Raw genomic sequence first — 27,522 nt, 5'->3', positions numbered from 1 at the left:
CTATTGAAACCTATTGAAACACCAGATTGAAACACAAGTAACAATCTTTATTACCTAGAACATATTCTCCCATTCAAATATTGTAAGAGGCGATTAGCTGCTGAGGCAGCTCAAAAAACTTGTGGTAATAATATAAACTTATTGTAGCATGGAAACATATAGTGTTACTGAACAATGAATGCATCCAGGAAGATCCACCTAGAAAGCCATGGGACTCTTCATCTAAAGGAAGTTCTCAAGGGCAGCAAAGGAGAGAGTAGGGGATGTGCAAAAAGCATGTGGAAGATGAAGATGCTTCTATGCCTGAAGGGAAAAAAATTCACTACAAAGAGTGAACTGTGAATTAAAGGTACTCTAGTGTTGGGCTCAGATTAAGTAGGACTTCAGGTTTTATCCAGTTATATTGTAAATTTATGATGCAAATATTTTGGCACATGAAATGATTTCTTCATTTTCTATGTGTCTCTATGACTAGAAGAATACATTGTCTCATGGTTTATAAGAACTTTCAAAAGTGCAATCAAAACTAAGTAGGAAGGTAAACTTTGTAGGTTTCTAGCAGTAGGATAATACTGGATAAAAGTGTGTAAATATTTTTAAGGCCTTGCATTAGATAATATGAAATTTCTTTCCAGCAGTATTGTAAGGATTCACAGTTCCACCAACAGTAAATCAAAGTGCCCAGCTAATACTCAGCATTTCACTTTCAATAGAAAGCATTTTTAAATTGAAGTTTTCACTTTGATCTTATACAGCTGTCTTGTTCCCTGAGTTCCTTTCTATTTGTTTATTTTTTTTTGGATGCTGTACGGCGGGGGTTACATTTCATTCTTATTTTATGTGAGTCTCCCCTTATTAGAGCAAACATTTATTGAATTTTCATTTGGTTTTTCATTTGCTTGTTTGCTTTTTTGTTTGTTTGTTTGTTTGATAAGTGCACAGGGCTCCCCGAGTGCTTTACCTCCAAAATTTAAACTAATGATATTACCAGTTTAGCTTCAATTTCAAGCACTATTTTTGCATTCATGTTAGTAACCTAAAAGAAACAAAAAGACCACAAGTATAAAATGTTTAGGTTTATTATGACTTACAGTATGCTTGCAAGTTAATTGAAATACTCACATCTGGAATACATATCCTTAAGAAAAGGATAATGGAAATAATTCCCAAGAAGACAGCAACATTGACAGCCACCAGTGGAAATCCATAAATATCGGGTCCAATTCGAAACTAGTCCTATAAAATATCAACTAGCTGAAATAGCAATACTTGAAATAACAAGAACCTCAAAACTGTACAATATAAGAGGTACAAAGAACCACTCATAGAAATCTTAAATGGGCTCTAAGACATAACCATGTCCCTCAAAACTCTCCAATGGATTCCACTGTTTCGAGGAAGATGGAACGTTGAGGGCTTTGTGTTTTGTGCTTAGCTGGCTTTGTTACTGGAAATTGTGAATGTGGCACCTTTAAGTGGAACCCTCAGTCTCCGTCCCTTCCACAAGGCCATGGATTAACAGGTTGTTATATACATGAATGGAGTAAAACCCACTGATAAAGGAGCAAACTGTCAATACATGCAATATCAGCTAAGTTTCAAAATGATTATTATGAGTAAAAGAATCCAGAAAAAAAAAGCTACCTACTATACGTTCCTTTTATATAATATTCTACAAAATGACTATTAATCTATATTGACAGATGGCAGATGGGTTGTTGTCCAGCACCCCGGCAGGGAATGTATAGAATGGGGGATGGAGGATGGCAGGTGGACAAGAGGAAACATTTGGGGGTGTTTGCGATGTTTACATTCTTGGTTATAAAACTGCTTTCATGGATGTACAAACATTTAAAACTGAACAAATCTACGTGAGTGCATTTTACTATACATCACTTATAGATCAATAAACCAACAGAAAACAATCTTCATACACAAACTGAGTTCATTTTGACAAAAAATTCAAAGGTTTTTAAATTTTGGATTGAACCTATAAGCCAATATATAATTATAAATAGTAAATGAAATTAAGAACTTACATTAGTCAAGAAGTCTACTTTTTCAGTAAGATGTTCATAACCTTCTTGGATTAAATCCACTGGAAAAGTTCTAAAAATATAGCTAACCTGTATTAAAAAATGGGCAAAAGTCACAATAACCAATTAAAATTGTATTCAACAGATAGAAATGAATTCTGATAAGTGAGGGGACCCATATATAAATATATTGCATCATTCTGATGTGCCATATAGATATATAGATACAACTGATATAATTGAATAGATGATAGTTGTTATAGTTACACTAGTATTGTTATTCCAGTAATAATTGAATAAAGAATAATTTTTAGGCCAACATTATTTTTAAAAACTCTGAAGTTTTCTTTCCAAACTTAGCTTCATTCTGTATACAAAATATATTATGTCAGCAGAATACCATGTAATCACCATCTGAAAAAGAGTGGATTATTGTATGTCATAAAGTGTGAAATTATAAGAATTAAGGATGGTTAGAAACCCAATTTCAAATAACTACTGGCAAGAATTCACCTTCCTATTTCACTCGTGCTATAAACCAGCACTTACAAGGCACAGTAGTCAATAAACAGCAACCGTGAAAATGAATAGGTAAATTGAATAGGGTGTTTCTGGAATGTGTGGTGACTACAAAAAAAGGTAAGCATACTGGTTTCTGAAAAAACATACAAGAATTTTAGGAGAAAATGCATTTACAGTTTAATTCACACTCATCCACACATCAAGTCTGTTTCATGCAAATTAAACCCTCTCCTGAAGAAGAAACCCAAACTGTGGCCAGCCACCTATCAGATGCTTGATTTCACTTCTGTAGATCAGACTTGTGAGGAATTACTCATTTAAATTGAAAAAGCAAATAGAGTATTGCTTTAGAAAGACAAACTCTGCATAAAGGATTGTCAGGATACACGTAATTACGTGCAGCTGCCTTTGTCAGTTTGAAACTGTTGTAGACCCCAGAAAAGCCATGTTCTTTAATCCTCATTCAATTGTGCTGCATGGGATCTTTTGATTAGGTGGTTTCCATGGAGACGTGTCTCTACCCATTCAAGTTCGAGTTGCTTACTGGAGTCCCTTAAGAGAGAATCATTTTGGGAAGAGACTATTGAAGCAACAGAGCCAACATGAGACCCAGTCGTCTGGAGATGCAGAAAGTAAATGTCCCTAGAGTTGTTCTGGATCCAGTGGCCTTGCTTGAGTCAAGGTATCTTTCCCCGGATGCCTTAGTTTGTACATTTTTATAGCCATAGAACTGTAAGCTTGCAAACAATACATTCCCCCTGTTTTAGTTTGCTAATGATGCTGGAGAGCATTATACCAGAAAAGGAATGGCTTTTAGGAAGGGATTTAATAAATTACACATTTAGAATTCTAAGGCCAAGAAAATATCCAAATTAAGGCACCAACAAGAGATTACTTCACTCAAGAAAGGCTGATGCTGCCGGGAACACCTCTGTCAGGTGAGAAGGCATGTGGCTGGCTCCTGCTGGTCACTTGCTCCTGGGCTCCATTGCTTTCATCCTCTGTTTCCTGCGGGGATTCCTCACTTGGTATCTGTGGGCCTTCACTTAGCTCCTCCAGGACACAACTCTGGGTTCTGGCTTGCTTAGCATCCCACAGGAAGGCACATGGCAATGACTGCTGGGCCCTGCATCTCCAAACATCGGGGTCTTGTATTGGCTCTGCCAGCTATGAAGCAACTATTTCTGAGCATTTGCATTTGCTCTATCAGCTCTCCAAGCTTCTCCAAACATCCAACTCTCAGCTCTGAGCTGTCTCCAAAATGTTTGCTCTTCTAAATGATTCCAGTAAACTAATCAAGACCCACCTTGAATGGGTGAGGTCACATCTCCATCTAATCAAAAGGCCACACCCAAATTTGGGCATGTCACATCTTTATGGAGATGATCTAATCAAAAGTTTAAGGCCAGAGCTGAAGCCATAATAATTACGGACCACTGTTCCCAAGGCTATCAAGCTTTCAGAACTATGGGCGACTTACTCAGGGAAAACATGGAGTACATAAAGCACTGGCCCTTTAAATTAACAGAGCCTGAGGCCCCCTTCTAGCTCAGAGCTTCCAGAACCAAGTCTGGCATCATGACTCCCATGATAGAATAATTCATTACTTTTTGATGTTATAAAGTTATGCTTTTCAGATTTCCTCACTTTCTACCTTTTCCTTGTGTGGAACCTGCAGGGGTTACAGGACCCAGAACGCAATATGAAAGCGGTGGACAGAGTCCATTAAGGCTGGAACAAGAAACCCACTCATAGGTAGGTACTGGCTCTGCAAGGAGGAGCTATCTCCCCTCAAACACCCCAAGGGAAACTCATCATTTAAAATTACAATGTGACAACCCAGTTAAAATCAAGTAAGGCAAGTGCAACATTTACTCACACTGGTGTTTGGGTGACCCAACATTGACCAGGATGACTGGACCAGGAGGAGCCAAAAGAGGATCCCCAGAGACCCCATTTTGGGTTGGTCCCTGGGGACAGCCTTAGGCTGGGAGAAGGGTGCGGATGGGGGCCCGTGGAGGAGGGGGAAGGGGTGGGGTGAGGAGGTGGAAGGGTAGAGAATAAGGAAGGGGAGGAAAAGGACAGGAAGGATGGCACGGAACTGGTACTTGGGATGGGAGATTGAAGGCGAGGAAGTGGAGGAATCAGGGAAAAGGGTTTTGAGTGGGAAAATAACGTGAGAGTGTGGAAAGTGGGCTCAAAATCAGGTCAGCAGGTGAAATGTCAGATGCTCAGGAGCGCTAGGAGCAGGTGGAGGAGAATCCGACCTCCTCTCTGCCTTCTCCCGTTTGGCCGCTGCCTTAGCAACCCCGCGTCTTATAACTCTCGCCTCGCCCAATCAGGAGGCTCCTTCCTGGCGCGTGACAGCAGAACCCCGCCCCGTGCATGTTGTTAGAATGCCCCTCCCCCACTTCCGCACCCCCATGCCATCCTAACGACAGTTCCTCTCCAGAACCATTATGTCCTTCTGATTTCTTGTCCTTGTCCCTCTTTAAATACTTGATATTTTAAAAAGCCTATCAAATCCATGAGAGCAACGTTGCCAGTCCTACATCAATCCCTTGATGCTGAGTCTCAGCTCATTCTAGGATTTCTGTCCCACGTTGCCAGGAAGGTCCACACCCCTGGGAGTCATGTCCCACGTAGGCAGGGGGAGTGTTAACCAATTATATTTTATAAGATATATCGTTAGTATATTTTAGAACCAATTTTAAAGGTTCACAAAATGTGTGATATCTGAAATAAATCATTATCACACTCTACAAATGGACATAAAGAAGAACAATGGAAATCTAAACATTGTAAACATGTAGATTATATTCAAAATAATTGACAAGTTGAAAGAAATCTCAGTATGAATTTGCATTTTCATTACTACTTCTGATGCTCCGGCACTCAATTCTAATAACAATGCAATCCCGCTGAAGGAAAAATAAAATGTCTCTATCCCAACAGAAAAAGGAAAAAGCCAAGGTACAAGACAGCCTCCTCCATCCAAATCTCCTCAAATGCGTCCAAGTGTTAGAACTTAAATAAACGTGAAATTCCAGCTCTAATGGAGCCTGGATCCAATCAACCCACTGCAACATCTTTCCCCTTTTAACAGGTTTGTTTATTCCATTTCCACCACGCGTATCATAAATAAGTCTCACACCACGCGTGACATCTTATTCCCCACCACCCAATGTCTACACAACACTGGGAAGTCACACTGGGTGGGGGAGCCTGAGGGGGTCAAATCCAGGGCAGAGCCAGGGTGACACTGTGCAGATGCCGTCCAGGGAGGACACTGAGCTGAGTCCCTTCTCAGGTAAGCTGCTCACTGCTTTGAAGTGGAAGCTTAAAAACTGAAGATGGGAAGGATCAGGATTTCATAAATTCAGAGGGCACACAGTTTCCCTGAACTTGAAAGGAATTTGTATTAAGTTCTGCAGAACTTCACAGAGCAGGGTGCATTTTTAGATGCCTAGACTAAGGGTCCTTTGCTGTAAATTAATTGCAGAATTTGTATGTTAAAACCCACACCCACATCCACACCCCCTAATAACTCACTTTTATTATTGCTTTGCTACAAAATTTCATTCTGCACTACTCGATTTCTCATATCGCAGCAGTGAATTTTACACTCGCTCATGTTGAAAGACATGAAGGTGTGTTATTTAGTAAATTGTTTGTTTAAAAATGACCCTAGAATCTCTTTTATTGCTCAGATGCGGTCTCACTCTCTCTAAGCCCAACTCTGTAAGTGAAATTATTGCCTTCCCCACTACACAGGACATGACATCCAGGGGAAAAATCTCCCTGGTGGCATTGAAGATGACTCCCCCATGGAATCAACAATGCCATTCTGACCAAATGGGGGAAAAGAAATATAACAGATAAGGCATCAGTGGCTAAGAGAGTTCAAATAGAGGTGAGAGGCTACTCTGGAGGTTGCTCTTACGCAAGCTTCAGGTAGACATTGCTACCTGTCATGACCTGCCAACCAACAACCAGGACCATTCCAGCCCATCCTAAAGAACACCTAGGGCAATATATAAGATTCCACAAAGGTTCCATGCAGTAGGGTAACTTTCCAGAAACCTACAACTTCCACATGGGTTCCTGGACCAGATAAGTCCTGAAACTTAGAGGGCCCAGCCTCTCCATAACATCAGCTAGTTCCATCTACTTACCCCATATTATTGATAGCCCCTTCCAACATGAAAAAGTTAAATGGACATAGCCCAAATATCCCTAAAGACTGGGAGAAAGATCAAAGATGATGGTGGAATTATACAGAGAAGGTAGGGTTTAACAACGGAGTATGACTGCTGAGTCATTATATTGATACTTCTTTTAGTCTCCAGTATCTTAGGGCAGCTAGAAGTAAAACCTAAAATTGTGGAATTGTAACCTATATCAAACTCTAAAATCTGTTCTATAACTAATTGTTGCGCTGTGCTTTGAAATTTATTGCTTTTTTGTATATATGTTATTTTTCACAAAAAAGAAAAAAAGTTGTTTGTGATGATAAAAAAATATTATTCCGTCTAGCCTCCAATGTTCTGAAGCAGCTAGAAGGAAAAATCTGAGATGATGGTATGGTAACCTGTGACAAACTTTGGGATCTGTCCTGCAACTGCCTGTTGAAGAGTGCTTTGAAAACTATTGTTTTTTCCTTTCTTTGCTTTGTATATATATTATATTATACAGTTAAGAAGTTAGAAAATAATGACCCTAGAGTTTAGTTTTTCCATGTGTGTGGACATTTTATACTCCCTAGTCAGAAATAAGTTATGAAGTTATGATAGCTCTAATATTTACATATTTTATTTAATAGATTAATAAACACTGGAAGTTTCTAGTGCCATAACCTGACAGAAATATAACTAAGAAAAGAGAGAGATTGGTTTAATTTCGGCCATAGCCATGTGAAAGGAATGCATGGCTCTGGACATGATTCTAGCAGAATGCTAACTCTTGGAAAGTACCAGCAGCAAAATTGCATTGCAGTTCATTGAACTGAAAAAGGATTAGTCAGCAAACGTTCAAAAGTTATAACTAGTTAGGAATCCATTTTAGATCCTTTTATTACACTAAAATATTCAAATTAAGTGCTTTGGCATTAAAAATGAACTATATCACAAAAAGAAAAACTAGGTAAAACTATGAGTACAGACGGACCTAAACTATTAACTAAGACAATAAAGAAAATAATATGGAAAATAAATTAGTGTTTCAATAAAGGAAAAAATACTCTAAGAGATTTTTATAAATGGGGGATTTATATGGGCCACGTAAAAAAATCAAAGGCCAAAATCTGTAATATGTAACTGCCTCTTGCAAATTAACCAGAAGATGAATATTCAACTGAAAAATGAAACTTGACACAAGGAAACAGCTCACTGAAGAATTTGAAAAAAAACAGTAAATAAAAGAACTCATTAGTGATAAAAGCGCAAGTTAAGGCCACAGTGTGGCCTTTGATCAACTGCCCGTTGATCACGGTGACAGAGCAGCTGGTCTTTCCCCTCACGGAACCCGGGCAGATGTCGCCGCATCCCTCGTTGTCGTCTTTGTTCAGCACGATGTAATTATCCTCCACGGAATCCAGGATCCGCGACCAGTCGATGGTGGCCAGGTAGCAGAGCTCGTTGTTCTTCTCGATGCGGACGGAGCCCCACGTGATGTTCATCAGATTATAGAGCCCGAGCTCCTTGAGATAGACCATCTCGAAGATGACCAGCGCGTAGTTAGAGAAGAGGCGTGAGCCCTGGATGATGGTGAGGTTGGGGAACAGGTCCTTCAGGCTCTCGAGCCCATAGACCCGAAACAGCAGCAGGTAATCGGTGATCATGATGAGTTTGGGGAAACTGAGGTCTTGGAAATCCTCAGGTCTTGTTTTGAACATCAGCAGGTTCTGCAGATGTCCCTCGATGACTGAGCAGTTCTCCAGCTTGTGAAGTCGCATGAGATTGTCGCGAATGTCCATGCCAGGACAGACTAGAAGGTGAAAAGAAGGGGGGAGGTAAGACGGGTGAGCCAATGCGTCATGTCTGGATTACAGAAATCAGCAGCAGGGACCCCATGCCCAGAAGGAACACACGTCGCTTAATGCTTTGCATTCAACATGGTGACCGTCTCATGGGTCAACTTAAGGAGGCCACAGCACCCCGTTTATTCAACCAAACACCAATCCAGGAGTTGCTGTGAAGGTATTTTGCGGATGTGGCTAACATCTACCAGGAGCTGACCTTAAGAAGACCATCCTTGAAAATGTGGATGGGCCTCATCCAATCAGCTGGCGGCCTTATAAGCAAGGACTGTGGATTGCCAGAAATGAAGAATTTCTACCCCATGGCAGCTCCATCAGCTCTGGTTCGAACTTCCAGCCTGCCTGACGGATTTCAGACTCCAACTATATCATCAACTCCTACCTGGGTTTCCTAGGGATTTCAGATTTGCCAGTCCTCACATTCCTGTGAGCCAATTCCTTCAAATACCTCTCTTTATATATATCTATATAGAGATGGATGGATATGGATCTTTTATCCTATTGGTTCTGTTTCTCTGGAGAAGCTGAATGGTACAGATTTTGATGCCAACAGCAAGGGTGTTATTATAACAAATGCCTAAAAGCCCACAAGCAAGTATCTTTAAAATGAGGGGAACAGCCAACCGAAACCAATCCTGCCAATCCTAACGAATACCTAGGGCATTATATAAGACTCCACAAAGGTTCCATGCACTACGGTAATTTTCCAGAAACCTACAACCTCCAGATGGGTCCCTGGACCAGATAAGTCCTGCAATGCAGAGGGCCCAGCCTCCCCAGAATCTCAGGTAGCTCCATCCCCCTATCCCATATTATCGACAGCCCCTTCCAACATGAAAAAGTTAGAATAGCCATAGCCCAACTACCCTAAAGAGTGGGACAGAAAGATCAAAGACGATGGTGGAGTTGGACGGAGAAGATAGGATTTAGCAAATGAGTATAACTGCTGAATCATTATATTGACATTTCTTTTAGTCTCCAGTATCTTAGAGCAGCTAGAAATAAAAAACTAAAATTGTGGAATTGTAACACATACCAAACTCTGAAATCTGTTCTACAACTGATTGTTGCAACATGCTTTGAAATTTATTGCTTTTTAGTATATATGTCATTTTTCACAAAAAAGAAAAATACACATTTCTTCAGTCTCCAATGTTAGAGCAGCTAGAAGCTATGAAATCGTGGGGCCCCTTCTTCAAAAATATTTAAGAATTTCAAAACAGTGGAATTAGTTTCCTTCTAGAAACTAGAAGAGCAGCTAGAAGGAAAAATCTGAAATAGTGGAATGAGAACCCATAATAAACTCTGAAATCTGTTCTGTATCTACTTATTGTCATGTTCTTTGAAAATCATTGCTTCTTTTTTCTTTTCTTTGTATTAAAAAGGGTGGTGCCGCTGTGGCTTAGTGGCAGAGTTCTCACCTGCCTTGCTGGAGACCTGGGTTCAATTTCCAGAACCTGCCCATGCAAAAAAAAAAATAAAGCATTTTAAAAAAATTAAGGGAATGGGTAGAAACTGGAAGAATTTGGAGGCACCTGATAGAAAAAGCTGAAAGTGCCCAAAAGAGATGGCTGGCGCTAAAGGTAATTCTTCTGTGACGCCCTAAAGGAAACTAATTCCACTATTTTGAAATCCTTAAATATTTTTGAACAAGGGGTCCCACGATTTCATTTTGTACGGGAGCCCACAAATTCTGCAGCCTATCCTGATGAGTGGCATTCAGTGCAAAGTTCCCGTCTTTTGCCTAAGCAATTACTTTCAAACGTCAAAGAAAATCTTCCTGTGGCAGTACCTGCTAGGAGTCTTAAAATAATCACGTGTCGTCTGATGCAATTGAGAAAATGGGATTTCAGAGGGGATTGAGTAACACAGCAGGTGCAGGAGGAGAAAGGGGAGATGTCCTGGATACGTCAATGGGAACAATCTTCGGGAAATGATTTGGGGGTATAAAGGTGCCGGCATCAGAAATGGAGCAAGGAGAGCTTAATTTATTTGTTTTGTCAATTTTCCCCATAGCCTAATCACCTTTCACCTGGCTGTGGCATGGGCTTCCCAGCCAGCACAAACATCCCCCACGCCCCATTCTCCTGCAGGTGGGCACTGTGCAGCTCCAACACCCTTTGGGCTCCCTGCACCCTGCACTGCCCACCCACGGCCCACAGGCTTCTGCCCCGCCCCCTCAGCCCTACATGGACACCACAGCTGAACAAGCCTGCCCCCCACCCTCGTACAACACTAAGGCTCCATGTCATCCTCTGAAACCTGAACTATGTTCGAGGAGCGGAAAGAAAACAAGGTAACATGACACAGACACTTAAGCGGCCCCCAAAACACAGTAGGTGCCTAATCAATGTCAGCTAGTCTGGTGTTTATTCCCCAAAACACATCACACTCATCTCTGGGAGCTCTGCCTTCATTCGCCTGGACCAACCAGGTTTTTAAAGAAGATTTACTGCTGTTTGTTAGAACAGTCTGTTTGCCTCCAAGATATGTTATTCGTTGGAACAGTCTGTGTGCCTTAAAGATATTGGGGGCAGGCTGAGTGCCTTGGAATAAAAGTGGTAGGGATTGTACTGAGTCTTATCTTCCAGGTCCTGTGCTGAAGGCTGTGTGTGCATGCACGTGTGCGGCATTGGTGTAGGGGAGTTGTCTAAAGACTGTGACTAACAAATATTAACTGGAATGTGGGGGGTTCAAGGAGAAGGGAAAGACCAAAATAGGTGCACAGAGGAGAGGAAATCAGGGAAGGCTGCCTGGAGGTGGTGGCATTTGAACTGGATTGAGGGATGGGCTGGATTTAGACATAGGGAGCTGAGGTATAAAGGGCTTTCCCAGTCAAAGGGGCTAGGGCTGCCCTGTTCAATCCGGAAGCTCTTAGCCACGTGTGTGTATTTACATTGAAATAAATTAATATTAAGTAAAAGTAAATATGCAGTTCCTCAGTCCCATTAGCCACATTTTAAGTGCTCAAGAGGCATAAAGGGCTAGTGGCTAGAGTAATAAACAGTGCAGATCCAGAACATTTCTTGCAGAATACTCTGTTGAGCAGCAGTTGACTAGGGCAGGGGTTGTTAACTGCAACCCACTGATTAAAAATCTGGCCCACTGCTTGTTTTGTCAATAAAGTTTTATTGGAACACAGCCAGACCCATTCATTTACAAATTGCATGACAAGAGACTGTATGGCCTGCAAAGATGAAAATATATAGTGCCTGAGCTTTTACAGAGAACATTTGCAAATTATAAACAAATACAGAACACCCAGTTAAATTTGAATTTCAGATACACAACAATTTGTTTTAGGATAAGTCTGTCCATTCGATCTTTGGGACATACTTATCCTAAAAATGATCCATTGGTTACCTGAAATTCAAATTTAACTGGCATTCTGTAGGTTACCTGGCAAAGCAGGAGCAAAGCTCAGGCTCAGCCACAGCTCTGGGTTTCCCAAACCTGAACCTTGTACTCTATATTTCATACACACACACACACACACACACACACACACACAAAGACATCCATAAAATCACAGAGGCACCACGAACACCTGCCTGCCACACTCCCCAGGCAGAGGCAGGACCAAAATCAGATGTGGACAGGCACTCAAAGATTAAATGCCTGGTGGCATCAGAGAGATGCAAATTTAATCCACAATGAGATTCCACTTCACATTCACTAGAACAGCTAAAATGAAAAAGACAACAAGCATCACCAGGACACGGGGAAATCGGAAGCACCAGACACTGCAGGTGGGAATGTGAAATGGTTCGGCCACTTTGGACCACAGCCAGTCCCTCCAAAGGTTATATGTAGAGCTGTTCTATGACCCAGCAATTCCGTAGCTAGGTGTAAATCCAAGAGAATGGAAAACACAAAAATTGTGTGTCCATACAAAAACTTGTGCACACATGTTTATAGCAACATTATTTTAATAGTCAAAAAGGAAACAATGGAGGAATGGATGAATCAAATGTGGTTTATGTATACAATGAAATATTATTTGACAATAAAAAGAAATGAAGTGGGTGGGCCATGGTGGCTCAGCAGGCAGAGTTCTCGCCTGCCATGCCGGAGACCCATGTTCGATTCCTGGTGTCTGCCCATGCAAAAAAAAACCAACAGAAATGAAGTACTGTTGCTATCCACAGATGACCTTACCCCATATATAGTAAATTCCAAAGAATTCATAAAAAACTATTGGAGCTAATAAATGATTTCAGCAAAGTTGAGGTGTACACAATCAACACTCAAAAATCAACCGTTTCTTCTATACATCAACAATGAACAATCCAAAAAGGAAATTAAGAAAATCCCACTTACAATAGCATCCAAAAGAATAAAATACCTAGGAATAAGTTTAACCAAAACTACAAAATACTGCTGAACGAAATTAAGTAAGACCCAAATAAGTGGAAAAACATCCCATGTTCGTGATTGGAAGACTTAACATTTAAAAATGGCAATACTCCCCAAAGTGACCTATAGACTCAATAGCATCCCTATCAAAATTCTAACAGCCTTTTTGGCAGAAAAGGAAAACTGGTCATCAAATTCATATGGAATTGCAAGAACACCCATATAGCCAAAACAATCTTGAAAGAGAAGAACAAATTTGGAAGACTCATACTTGCTGAGTTCAAAATATACTACAAAGCTACAGTAACCAAACAGTGTGTTACTGGCAAAAGGATACTCATACAGATCAATAGAATAGAATTGAAAGTCCAGAAATAAGCCCACACATCTATGGCCAATTGCTTTTCAACAAGGGTATCTACACTATTCAATGGGGAAAGAATGGTTTCTTCAATACATGGTGCCGGGACAACTGGATATCCACATGCAAAAGAATGAAGTTGGAGCCCTACCTCATGCCATTTAAAAAATTAGCTCATAATGGACTCCTTTAAATACAAGAGCTAAACTATAAAACAAGAAGAAAACATAAGGTAAATCTTCACAACCGTGGATTTGGCAATGAATTCTTAGATATGACACCCAAACCACAAGCAACAAGAGGAAAAAATAGATACATTAGGCTTCACCAAAATTTAAAATGTTTGGGTATCAAAGATCATTATCAAGAAAGCAAAAAGACAACCTATCATGTATCTGATAAGGAACTGGTATGCATAATATACAAAGAGCATTTAAAATTCAACAACAAAAAAGTTAACAACCCAATCTGAAAATGGGCCAAGTCCTTGATCTTGAGGCTTGTTCTTGTGAAGCTTATACATATAGTAGAGAAGCTTAACTTACTTATAGATATGCCCAAGAGTTACTTCTGGAGAACCTCTTTGGTTTCTCAAATGTGGCCTCACTCTCTCCAAGCCCAACTCTGCAAGTGAAATCATTGCCCTTCCCCCTACGTGGACATGACATCCAGGGGTGAAAGTCTCTTTGGAGGCATGGGAGATGACCCCCAGGGATGAATCTGACCCTGGCACTGTGGGATCAACATCATCCTGACCAAAAGGAGGAAAAGAAATGTAACAAATAAGGTATCAATGGCTGAAAGAGTTCCAATAAGAGGCTACTCTTGAGGTCACTCTTATGTAAGCTTCAGTTAAATATTGGTACCTATCATAACTTGCCAAACCCCAACCAAAACCATTCCTGCCAACCCTAAAGAACACCTATGGCATTAGGTAAGATTCTACAATGGTTCCATGCACTAGGATAACTTTCCAGAAACCTACAACCTCCAGATGGGTTCCTGGACCAGGTAAGTCCTGAAATGCAGAGGGCCCAGCCTCTCCAGAACATCAGCTAGTTCCATCTCCCTACCCCATATTATCAACAGCCCTTTCCAACACGAAAAAAATAGAATACCCCTAAAGAGTGGGAGAAAGACCAAAGTTGATGGTAGAGTTATACAGAGAAGGTCAGATTGAACAAATCAGTATGACTGATAAATCATTATATTGATATTTCTATCAGTCTCCAATATCTTAGAGCAGCTAGAAGTACAAATCTAAAATTGTGGACTTGTAACCCATACCAGACTCTGAAATCTGTTCTTCAATTGATTATTGCAATGTTTTGAAATTTATTGCTGCTTAGTATATATGTTATTTTTCGCAAAAAAAAAGAAAAAAAGTCGATTGTGATGATAAACGCACAGCTGTATGTGAACCGTTGATTGTATACTTAGGATGAGTATATGGTATGTGAATATGTAATATATATCAATAAAAAATAAATAATTTTTAATAAAGGGGGCAAAGGACCTGAACAGACATTTCTCCAAACAAGATATACAAATGGCCAAAAAGCATATGGAAAGTGATTCACAACCATAAGCCATTAAGGAAATTCAAATTAAAACCATGATGAGATACACGTTAATACTCAGTAGAATGACTAAAATAAAAAGATGGACAATAACAAATTCTAACAAGGATGTAGAAAAAAAGAGACACCTCATACTCTACTGAAGGTAATTCACAATGGTTCAGCCACTGTGAAAAACAGTGGAAGATAGTTTCATGGTTCTTGAAAAAATTAAACATAGAAGTATCATGTGATCCAGTGTTGGGGCTTGAGTCATGTCCCCCACAAAACGGCATGCTCAGGTCTGAACCCCTAGAGCTGTGGGTGTAAACCCATTTGTAAATAGGACCTCTGAAGATGATATTGGTTAAGGTGAGGGCACACTTGAAACATGGGTCTTAATCTAATATGGTTTAAGTCCTTATAAACAAAAGACACAGAAAGAAACCACAGAGAGCTGTTAGAGGCTGGAAGTATATATACATATATATACACACAAGAGAAGTGAAAATATATATTCAGGTAAAAAATTAAACACAAATTTTCATAGCAGCACTATTCAAATAGCTGGAAATGTCCATCAATGGAGGAATGGATAAACACGCTGTGGTATATCCACACAATAGGATACTATCTGGTCATTAAAAGGAGTGAAGTACTGGCACAAGGCACAACACAGACAAATCCCAAAAGCACTAGGCTAAGCGAAAGAAACCAGATGCAAAAAGTCACATATTGTAGGATTTCATCTGTGTGAAACATCCTGAATAGGTAAATCATGGAGACAGAAAGCCGATTAGTGGTTGCCAGGGGATGGGAGGAAGGGGAAATGGGGAGAAATTGCTTAATGTGTACAGGGGTTTCCCTCGGGTGATGAAAATCTTTGGAACTAGATAAAGGCATCCATTGCACCATATTGTGAATGCACTAAATGTCTTTGAATTGTCCACTTTTAAATGGTTAATTTTATGTTACGTGAAATCTGCCTCCATTAAAAGAAATGACTTCTAATACGTGCTTTGAAAACATTATACTGAATGAAAGCCAGACATAAAAGGCCATATATTATACAATTCCATTTATGTGAAATATCCAGAACAGGCAAATCTGTTGAGACAGAAAGCAGACTAGCAGTTGCCTAGGGCTGGGGTCGGGGGGACTGGTGTGGTTTTGTGGGGAATATGGAGTGACTAAGGGGTATGGGGCTTCTTTTGGGGGTGATGAAAATGTTCTAAAATGGATGTGACAGCTGTCCAACTGTATGAATGTACTAAAAGCCACTGAATTGTACACTTTAAATGAGTGAATTGAACAGTATATGAATTATACCTCAATAAAGACATTATAAAAGAGATTAAATGTCTATGATTTTAGAGACTATAAAGAATTGCTTTTTCTTGTTTTAATATCCAATAAATCAAATTTTTAATTCATTAAATCCCTATTTAATGCCCCTATTAGCATAAGACAATAGAGCAATTTACTGATGGGACAGAAAACATGCAAGGGATGTTAGAAATGACATCAGGAGACCTCCTACTGGCTTGAACATCTCTGGGTGAGAGGGGAAGCATGCTTCAAGATGTTAGTAAGGAACGGATGGTGCGTCATCTCTTAGGAACAGGTATTACACTAAAAATTAAAGCCCAAAAGGAGATGCTATTTCCATTTCCATGTTTGAGACAAGCAATTCAAGATTCACACGATAAGGGCTGGCGCCAGGATGCAGCTTCTATCCTCATGCCCACTGTGCTGCTTTGAAAGGATGCATGTCCCCTAGAAAAGCAATGTTTTAATCTAAATCCCATTTCACAAAGGCAGAATAATCCCTATTCAATACCGTATGTTTGAAACTGTAATCAGATCATCTACCTGGAGATGTGATTTAGTCAAGAGTGGTTGTTAAGCTGGATAGGTGATGACATGTCTCCACCCATTTGGGTGGGTCTTGATAAGTTTCTGAAGTCTTATAAAGAGGAAACATTTTGGAGAATGAAAGAGATTCAGAGAGAGCAGAGAAGAATGACATAACCACGAGAAGCAGAGTCCACCAGCCAGTGACCTTTGGAGATGAAGAAGGAAAATGCCTTCCGGGGGGCTTCATGAAACAGGAAGCCAGGAGAGAAAGCTAGCAGATGATGCCAAGTTCGCCATGTGCCCTTCCCACTTGAGAGAGAAACCCTGAACTTCATCGGCCTTCTTGAACCAAGGTATCTTTCCCTGGATGCCTCTGATTGGACATTTCTATATACTTGTTTTAATTGGGACATTTTCTCGGCCTTAGAACTGTAAACTAGCAACTTATTATACTCCCCTTTTTAAAAGTCATTCCGCTTCTAGTATATTGCATTCCGGCGGCTAGCAAACTAGAACAACCACTATGTCACCATTTTAATATCTTCCTTCATGCAAAAGTATACCTGCTGTGAGGGTGGTTCAGTGATAGAATTCTCACCTGCATTGCAGGAGACCCAGATTCGATTCCCAGCCCATGAACTTCCTTCCCTCCACCAAAAAAAAAATCAACAAATGGTGCTACGATAATGGGACACTCACATGGAAAAAGAATGAAATGTGACCTCCACCATACAATGTATATATATATATATACACATACACATACACACACACACCTAAATGAAAAGGCTGGCAAATACAACTTTAAAAAGGAGACAGTAGAATAGTTTCAGGGAGTGACAATCTAGGGAAAGCTGGTTAAAGAGAATGCCATTGGTTTGTTGGTTCAGCAAATATCCACTGGGCACATCTTCCATGCCAAATGCTGTTCCAGGCTGGAGATATTATAGAGAGTAGAACCAGCGAAATCTCACAGTCCAAGCAGATGCAAACTACCAACTCAATTTAAAATACAGCTGAGAAAGAAGTCACCAAAGACCTTCAGGAGCTAAAAGAGAGAATATAAATGAGCGATCAGTCCAGTTCAGGATAATCAAGGAGGGCTTCCCTGAGGAGGTGATATCATGATTAAACATTGCAATTAAGAATCATCCAAGGTGGGCAATGGTGGCATAGTGGCAGAGTTTTTGTCTGCCATGCTGGAGACCCGGGTTCGATTCCTGATACTTGCCCATGCCAAAAAAAAATAAAAGAAAGAAAAAAATCATTCAGTTCTGCTTACTTCATTTTAAGGTCAACAGTGATGGCAAATGATAGCTTATTTCTATGGATTACCCACAAATGTAGTGTCTAAAGCAGCAGCATCCAATAAAAATATAATGCAAGCCACATAGGAAATTTAATTTTTCTTTAAAAAGGTGAAAAAACAGGTGAAATAAATATATTTTATTTAGCCTAATGTATTCAAAAATATTATTTCAACATGCAATCAACATTTTTAAAGTATTAATGAGATAGTCTACAGAATTTCTTTCATGCTAAGACTAATTAAAATGCACTGTGTATTTTACATGTATAGTACATCTCAATTCAGATGCTAAATTTTCACTGTGAATAATTCATCTGTGTTTAGATTTCAAAAAATAGACAGTAGAAAATGCAGAGTTGCATACCCAAAGTTGTTCCAAACATACTATAAACTTTCCCAATAACTGAATCAACCATCAGTTATTTTACTTAAAATTTAAAATAAAATTAAATTTTAATTTAAATGGAAGATAAATAAAATTAGAAATGGAGTTCTTCTGTCTCACCGCCCACCTTTCAAATGCCCAGTGGCCACATGGGGCTAGTAGCTGACGGATTACCCAGCAAAGAAGGCAGAAAGTTCTACCTGACAGTGCAAAGCCTTCCCCCCTCAATCAGAGGAATCTAAGAATTTTCCAGAAGGAAAGACAGACAGGAGAGCCCTCTAGGTTTTCTCTCACCATGAAAGTAGCAGAAGAGCAGGGCAAAGGTTCTAGCAGATTTTTAAAATCCTTTACAGTGCTAAGATTTCCTGTACTCTCTTCTGTCGATCACGAATGCCCCTGTTCCTTAGCAGCGTTCCTAAAATACTTCCTAGTGATATTTCTTGGGACCCCCATGTTCCTCTGCATTCTTTCCAGCCTTAAAACCACTTCCTGCTAAATTCAGGTGGTCCTGCCCCAACAAGCTCCCAGCTCAGATGTCGGGACACCACCCATGCCGGCTTCGGAAAACACTGAATGCAGTGCAATCCTGGGTCACACTCTCAGCCTCTGCGTGCCTCAGTTTCCTCACCTGGAAATGATGGTAGCCTGATAAAAGCTATGGAGAACAGATGAGAACTGGTGGCCATCTATGTACATATAAGTTCTCCTGTCCTAACTACATGGGACCAATTCCCACATTTAGCACCTTCAGAAATGAGAGTCTGGGCATTGGGATCTCAGACACCCCTAAAATTCTCTGCCTACCCCAAGGACTGTCTCTCAATGCTGCCTTCCAGAAAAGAGAACAAAAGGAGATTGGGGGAATGGCAGCGTTGGAAGATCTAGATTCTAATGCAGATTCTGTACCCAGCAGGATAGAAAGACAGACACTTGCTGGGCACCCCTGCACGCCAGGCATCTCACTGGGCATGAGGGAACAGCAAATAAATAAGATTGCGGCAGCCCAGCAAGTAGGGGGCTATGATAAGCTGCTGTCAGAGTTTAGACAAAGTAATGAAGCAATTAACTGCACAGTCCCGAGGCCACACAGCAAGGGTTCAAATTTCAAGTTTGCCATTTGGCAGCTGTGTGAGTTCGGGCAAATTACTTAACCTCTCTGGGCTTTAATTATCATGGAATCCCTGCTGAGTGGCAAGCTAGGGAAGGAGGGTGGAGATAAAAATAATGGAAGGTGGGAAGGAAGAACACAGGAGACAAGGGAAGAGAGAGGAGAAGGAAGCAGAGAAAGTGGATCGGACAGCTCAGAGAAGGACTGAGAACCAGAGGAAGACCAGGAAACCTTCGCAGACTGTGAGGGAGTTGAAGGAATGAGTGATGAAACTGCCGGTGGGGGGGCGGGGGCGGCGGGCAACTGCATAAACACAGATTCCTGTAGACCCAGCAATTCCTGTTTGGGAAAACCCACAGGTTTGCTCATGCCAGTGCAACTCAATGCAGCACTATCTAGGATTGCATGAGACTAGAAACAATGTAGCTACCCATCCACAGGGAGCTCTCAAATCTATTCTGAGCCTTCCATGTAAAGCACAGGTCCTCAAAATGGGGATCTAGAACCAGAAATATCCACATCATCTGGGAACTTGATAAAACTGCAGATTGTCAGGCCCTACCCCAGACCTACTAAATCAGACACTGGGGGGGGGGGGGGGGGCAAGGAGAGGTGGGGAACACCTATCTGTGTCTTAACAAGCCTCCGGGTGATGCACACCCAACCCGGAGAACCAGTGATAGATGCAGGCTCTGTATAAACTTTCTATGCAGGGCCAGAGAATAAATGTTTCCACTTTGGTGGGGAATCCCGATTCTGTTACAACTGCTCACCTCTCTCCTAGCATGCAAAAGCCTCTACAGACAACCCATAAACATGTGGGCATCGCTGCACACCAGTGAAACTTTATTTTTGTTTTGGGAGGGGTGCATGGTCTGGGAATGAACTGGGTCTTTCCACATGGAAGGGGAGCACCGAACCACCCGTGCACCTTAGTGAAACTTTCTTTAGAGGCACAGAAAATTTAATTTCACATAATTTTCATGTAGCATGAAAGAACAACTTGAGCTTTTTTCAACTAACTACTTAAAAATGTAAATACCATTCTTAGCTCAGGGGCCCTAAGAACACTGGCTAAGTGGAGGAGGGGACTTTGTCCATAGCTTACCACCCCCCTGACATGATGGAATACTATGCAGCTGTAAATAAGGAACATGGAAGCTCCTTATGTGTGGTCTGAAAAGACCTACAGGATATGCTGTTAATAGTAAAGGGCAACAGGAAGACCGGGCACCACGATAAACTATCATTTCAGTTAAAAATAAAAAGGGGGGAGGGAAATCAGATACACATATTGACTTGTGTATTGCAAATGCTACTTTCTGGAAGGGTAGTTCTCACCAACCCACACACTGAAATTGATTCCATTCATGCAAGTCGTCAGCATTTCCCTAGAACACATCCACATCGGCCCCACCATCTTATGGGCACCGGGACAGACAAACCGAGTTTGTACTGAAAGGGAAGGAGACAGACTGGGATGAGGAAGAGATAAGGGGAAGGAAAGGAGCCTCTGTCCTGGTTCTGTTGGGAAAGAAGCAGGAGTCAGTGGAGGAAAAGGGAGAAGGAGGGTGGTTCAGACCCAGGAAGTGCATGCAACCATGGAAAGGTACTAAGAACAGGGAACCCCGAGGAACTGTGGACTCGGAAGGCCAGGAGAGGGAGGGGAGGTAGCCCAGGGCTGCAGCTAAGCTCAGGAGCCCAGAGAACGGACTTACCTGGTAGCTGTGGAAGGACGAAAGAAGGAAAAGCAGAGAACTCCCCTTGGCAACAGAGTGGAGAAGGTTCTAACAGGAATCATGCTGCAAGGCCTGCTAAGGCGTGGCTGAGGGGGCAAGGGTGAGGATTCAGGGGCCAGGTATATCCCAGGGCTGGGTGCAAAGAAGAAGAGGCAAGCTTTAAGGGCCACTGAGGAAGTAGCATCAACATGGCTTGGTACCCAGGGGAGGGAGAAGAGAGGGGAAGATGTGAGAGAGAGGCTCCTTCAACCCAGAGAAGCCTAAAAAAGGACCACTTAGGGTGGTGAGGACAGCAGGTTCAGTTTGGGACATGCTGGGTTTGTGGGGACTGTAGGATGTTGCCAAATGCAGGCTGGATACAAATTCCAGTAGGAGTGGAAGGAGATACTCCGGGGGTGTTGCTTCGCTGGGTGCCGGAAAGATGTGGGTCTGCAAGCGGACAGGGAGACAGAGCTGGTGGAAGTAGTGACAATGTGTGACTTTATCAGGAAGGCAGGGAGACAACAAGAGAAAGGAGAAAGGGATAGAAGGAGGGCTCCAGGGAGCACTGTATTTAAGGACAGGAGACTACAGAGAGAGAGACAGCCAATGCCCCCCAGCCACACTCTGATACCAACACCTTTTGTTCATCTGCCCGTTACAGCTCTGAAAGCTCAGAAACATCTAGGCTAATTCCTCCAGGCAATGATACACTTTTGTAAGCATAACTACATCAAACCATGGGGCCGAAGAGGAGTCTGCATGCCATCTCCAGAACCTGACTCCCTCCTTTATACAAAGGAGGGCAGAGAGCCCAGAGAAGACACAGGAAGAAAAACCAAGGGGACTTCTGCAAGACCGAAAAAGCACGTTGTAAAGAAAGTAGCAGGCGGAGTCCATACACTGTAACCAGGCATCATTACCAAGGACCATTTTAAAAAATTAAAGCACAGGAAAAAAAAACTAGAAGAATGGAGAATCAGGTATAGATCAATCTTGCAAGGCGGGGAGAACTTGCTAAGCTAAGACTCACCGAAGAAATGATCATGGTAATGACTTTTGAGATTTCACACCATGAAAATGAAAATGTCTCCATAGTCCAAAAGAAATGACCAAAACGAAATTACGAGCAATGTCATAGGAACATAAATGCAACAAGCGTGACACAAAAGGGGTTCCTAAGTGAGTTCTAAAATGGGTGTTTTCAAGTTGATAAGAGGGAAGAAAAACAGCAACTATCAGACAGCAAGGAAGGGCAGTGAATGAACCAAGAGAAAATAAAACTGCAAAGCGAGCAAGTGTTCAATTCTTTTAACCAAACAAATGTGAGTTAAGACAACTTCGGTTGGATCCCGTTACTCGCCTGCTGAATTTTCCAGTTTAGAAAAGGCTATAAAACAGCCTGCTTCAGACGTCTCAACCATCCCACCGTCATTGGGATGCAGCGCAAACAACTGGGGCATGCGAAATGGATGGGAGATCCCCTTTTCTGATTCTGACCAGTGCTCACGTGGCTGACCTATGTCAGCTCAGCCTCTCTCACATCATCTTACAGGTCAGAAGTCCTAAATGGATAGCACGGGGCTAAAACCAAAGGTTCGGCAGGGCTGCGGTCCTTTGGGAACCCCTAAGACAGAATCCATTCCCTTGCCCTCACCAGCTTCTTGAGATTACTGCATTCATTGGCTCAGGGACCATTTCTTCATCTTCAAAGCCAGCAACACTGAGCCAAGCCCTTCTCAATGCTGCCATCCTGTTGCTTCTTTTTCTCCTCTTCCATCTTCCACAGTTAAAAACCCTTGGATGCACCCATGTGATCTCCAATGATCTTGCCATCTTAAACTCAGCTGATTAGCAACCTTAATTCCCCTTTGCCACGTAGCCTAACATATTCCCAGGTTCTGGGGATTAGAGCGTAGGCATCTTTGGGGGCACGTTATTCTCCCCACCACACTGAGAATGTAGCCCTAAGTAAAACCAACAAGATCCCTGCCCTTATTTGTGGAGCTGACATTCTAGTGGTAGAAAACCAGGTAATAAAAGCATTAACAAATAATGATAAAGATCATTGCAGATGGCGATGGGTGCTGTAACCAAAATAAAACACTGGGGCAGGATAAGATGTGATTAGATTCTACCTGCAAGAGGGCCATGAAAGAACCCTGTGACATACCACTAGAAGGTGGTCCCAAGATTTAGGGTGCCCTCTGTCACTGTCTCCGTGGCATAACCACTACTCTAATCTGAGAAGCAATACCCAGTTGGGCCACCTCCAAGGGGCCCCCTTGAAAATATCAAGTCTGTCCAGGGTCATCTGGCTGCTGCCCAACTCTCTACCCTCATCTTCTCCTGCTCTTCCCTTCACTGACTCCCTGCCAGCCACCCTAGCCTCCTCATGAGTCCTTAAACATGCCCAACCAATTCCAGCCTCAGGGCCTTTGCACATGCTGTGCCCTCTGCTTGGAGCACTGGTCCCCTCCAGTCCCTGCAAGACTTTCTTGTCATTCAGGTGTCTTGGCTCCTTTGCAAAGCTCTCTGAGGATGTCACCTCCTCTGAGAAGCCCACAGTGAACCTCCCAACCTGGAGTGTCCCCCATTGTATGAACTTCTGTGGCTCCTGTATTAAATTACCACAAACTTGATGACTTAACACACATGCATTCACTTACAGGTCTGGAGCTCATAAGTCCAGCATGGGTCTCACAGGGCTGAAATTAAGGTGTAGGCAGGAGGTTCTGGGGAAGAATCCATCCATTTTCTTGCTTTTTCCAGTTTCTAGAGCACGCCAGCATTCCTGTATTCATAATTCTTCCATCTTCAAAGCCAGCATTTGCATCACCCTGGTCTCTGCTTTGGTTGTCACATCTCCTTCTCTGACTTTGACCCTCCTGCCTCCCACCACCACTTTTTAAAATATACATTTTATGATGCAGTATAATAGATAAACAAAAAAAGCAATAAATTTCAAAGTACCTTGTAACAAGTAGTTATAGAACATATTTTAGAGTTTGGTAGGGGTTACAGTGCCGTAATTTTAGGTTTTTCTGTCTAGCTGCTCCACGACACCGGAATTAAAAGAAATATCATAATAACGATTCATTACTCATACTCATTTATTAAATCCCATCTTCTCTGTTATTCTCCTCCTTCTCCTTTGAGCTTCCTCCCAATCTTTAGGGGTATTTGGGCTCTGCCCATTTAACTCTTTTTTTCTTTTTTGTGAAAAATAGAACGTATACAAAAAAACGGACAGATTTCAAAGTACATCACACAATTAGTTGTAGAACAGATTTCAGAGTTTGGTATGGGTTACAATTCCACAATTTTAAGTTTTCACTTCTAAAGTTGCTCTAAGATGCTGGAGACTAAAAGAAATATCAATATAATGATTCAACAGTCATACCCATTTGTTAAACCCTACCTTCTCTGTATAACTCCACCATCACCTCTGATCTTTCTCCCACTCTTTAGGAATGTTTGGGCTATGCCCATTCTAACTTTTTCATGTTGGAAGGGGTTGTTGATAAAATGGGATGGGGAATGGAACTAGCTGATGTTCTGGAGAGGCTGGTCCCTCTGCATTTCAAGACTTATCTGATCCAGGGACCCAACTCGAGGTTGAAGATTTTTGGAAAGTTTCTAGTGCATGGAGCCTTTGTGGAATCTTATATAACGCTCCAGGTGTTCTTTAGGCTTGGGGGAAATGGGTTTGGTTGGGGTTTGGCAAGTTATGATAGGTAGCTATGTCTCACTGAAGCTTGCATAAGAGTGACCTCCAGAGTAGCCTCTCGACTCTATAGGAACTCTCTCAGCCTGCCTTCCTCTTACAAGGAATCAGGCCCACCCAGTAATCCAGGATAACCTTCCCATCTCAAGACCATTAATTTAATCACACCTGCAAAGTCCCTCTTGCCAGGTAAGGTCACATATTCACGGGTTCCAGGGATTAGGAAGTAGGTATTTGGGTAGCTAGGTGAGCGTCGTTATCCTGCTGGCCACACCCACCACCGCCATCCATCTCTAATGCTTCACCTTGCTTTATCTACCGCAGTATTTGTTACTCTGAGAATTTCTGTCTCCCATCTCTAGCATGTGAACCAAACGAAAGCTAGAACTTTGTCCCATTTTCAGCTGCATCCTGGCACCTAGAACACTGCCTTGCATTATTAGGTGATGGTACAAATGAATGGATATCATTATGGGCTGAATTATGTCTCCCAAAAGCACCTGTCTAAGACCTAGCCCCGAGTCCTGCGAATGGGATCTTATTTGGAAATAGGGTCTTGGCAATTCTATTAGTGAATATGAGGCCAAATTGGATTAGGGTGGTTCCTGATTCAATGTGACTGATGTCCTCACAACAAAAGGAGAAAATCAGATACAGACAGGTGCAGAGAGAACCCCATGTGATGACCAAGCAGACGTGGAAACCCAAGAAGCCAGCAAGCTGCTACCAGCAGGCAGGAAAGACGCATGGAAGGATTTCGCCCTTACAGACTTGGGATTTCTGGTCTCCAGAATGACAACAAAATACATTTCTGTTGTTTTCAGCCACCCACTTTGCAGTGATTTGTTACAGCAGCCCAAGAAAATTAAGACATCTCCCAAGCTTCTATTCCTTATGTGCATTTCCTTCTTGGGTGTCCCATCGGGCTGTTCCGTGAGTTTCTCAAGATGAACGTATCCCAAAGTTTTAGTTTAACTCTTTCTTCCTCCAGGAAAACAAAAACAAAAACAAAAACAAAAAAACCTCCCTTATTGCTGAGAACTGCCTCCATCAACTCAGTCAGCTGTGCAAGACACCTGTGTCACCTCTGCGTTCTCCAGGACCGTCCTGCCTCCAAGTACATCATCACCTCTTCCTCTTCTTTTTGATTCCTATTGCTGTTAATTAGGTTAAGTCCATCACAGACTGTGAATGCCAGGACCTCAGATGCTGAGTTTCTGGAGTGGGAACCCGTTACACTCAGCCCGTGCCTCACATAGATTTGGCAAATCCCCACATGCACAATAATCATAGCTCTGACCTAAGCACCTTACGTGAATCAACTCATTCAATCTCACAACATGACAAGGAATATAATACCGTTGGTCCCATTTAACAGAAACTAAAAACTGAGGCTTAGGGGGTCAAGTCTTTGCCTGGAGCACGGTTTCTCAAACATGGTACTATTGACACTTGGGGCTTCTTGTCGTTTGGGGTGGGAGCCATCCTGGGCATCAGAGGGTGTTCTGCAGCATATAAGGTGTCAACTCAATAGGGGCCCAGTAGCACTGTCCCAGGCATGCAACGAAAAATGCCTCCAGACATTGCCAAATGCCCCCTGTTTGGGGGTGGGAGGTGTTACCCCAATCGAGACCTTGAATTAAAAGCTCATGAGGGGGTGCACGGGTGGTTCAGTGGTAGAATGTTCACTTTACATACAGGAGACCCGAGTGCAATTCCCTGACCATGCATTCCCCCCCCAATAAAAAAGCTCATGAGGACTAAATCTGGCACTCTGACTCCTTAAATCACTTTGATGTATTGCTGCTCAAAGGAAGAAATGCTCAGTTTCTTCCCCAGTTCTGAGACTCTCTGGTTAAATTATAATGATCTTAAAAGTCTGTGCTTTGACCAATATATATAGAACATTTCACCCAACAACAGCATACATACTCTTCTTGAGTGCCATGGGCCATAGCTCAGCTCACAAAAACAAGTGTCAGTAAATTTAAAAATATTGAAATCATACAATATACTTCTCCAACCACAATGAAATAAAACCAGAAATAAATAACGGAGGGGAAAAACGGAAAATTCACAAAAATGTGCTCTTAAATAGCCAATGGGCTAAAGAGGATATCACAAGGGAAATTAGGAAGTATCTTGAGGTGAATGAAAATGAAAATACAACTACCAAAACTTAGGGGATGCAGCAAAGGCAGTACTGAGAGGGAAATTTATTGTTCTAAATGCTTACATTTAACAAGAAGAAAGACTTCATATTAGAGACATAACCTCAAAACTGGAAGCATTAGAAAAGAGCAAACTAAACCCAAAGAGAACAGAAGAAAGAAAATTAAGAGCAGAGATTGTTCTAGTTTGCTAGCTGCCGGAATGCAACACACCAGGAACGGATTGGCTTTTAATAAAAGGGGAAGAATGAAATACAAAACATAAAAGCAATAGAGAGAATCAACAAAACCAAAAGCTGGTTCTTTGAAAGAATCAATAAAATTGGCAAAGCTTTACCTAGACTGAAGAAGACAGAAAGAGAGAGTACAGAAATAA

The 27,522-nt window shown here is 41.7% G+C and overlaps 1 protein-coding gene across 1 annotated transcript in view; it reads right to left on the bottom strand.

Annotated features, from left to right (window-relative positions):
• Positions 1-4,191: 4,191 nt before the first annotated feature.
• Positions 4,192-27,522, bottom strand: part of LOC143649152 (insulin receptor-like) — a 42,829-nt gene continuing 19,498 nt past the window's right edge. The window contains exons 3-4 of the mRNA XM_077119361.1: positions 8,014-8,543; positions 4,192-4,230 (exon numbers count right to left, since the gene is read on the bottom strand). Coding sequence (XP_076975476.1) covers positions 4,192-4,230; positions 8,014-8,543 — 569 coding nt within the window. The remainder of the gene's footprint in view (positions 4,231-8,013; positions 8,544-27,522) is intronic.

The sequence above is a fragment of the Tamandua tetradactyla genome, chromosome 11 (genome assembly GCF_023851605.1).
Source record: "Tamandua tetradactyla isolate mTamTet1 chromosome 11, mTamTet1.pri, whole genome shotgun sequence".
In the NCBI taxonomy this organism is placed as follows: domain Eukaryota; kingdom Metazoa; phylum Chordata; class Mammalia; order Pilosa; family Myrmecophagidae; genus Tamandua; species Tamandua tetradactyla.
This window is presented reverse-complemented; position numbering and strand designations above follow the sequence as displayed.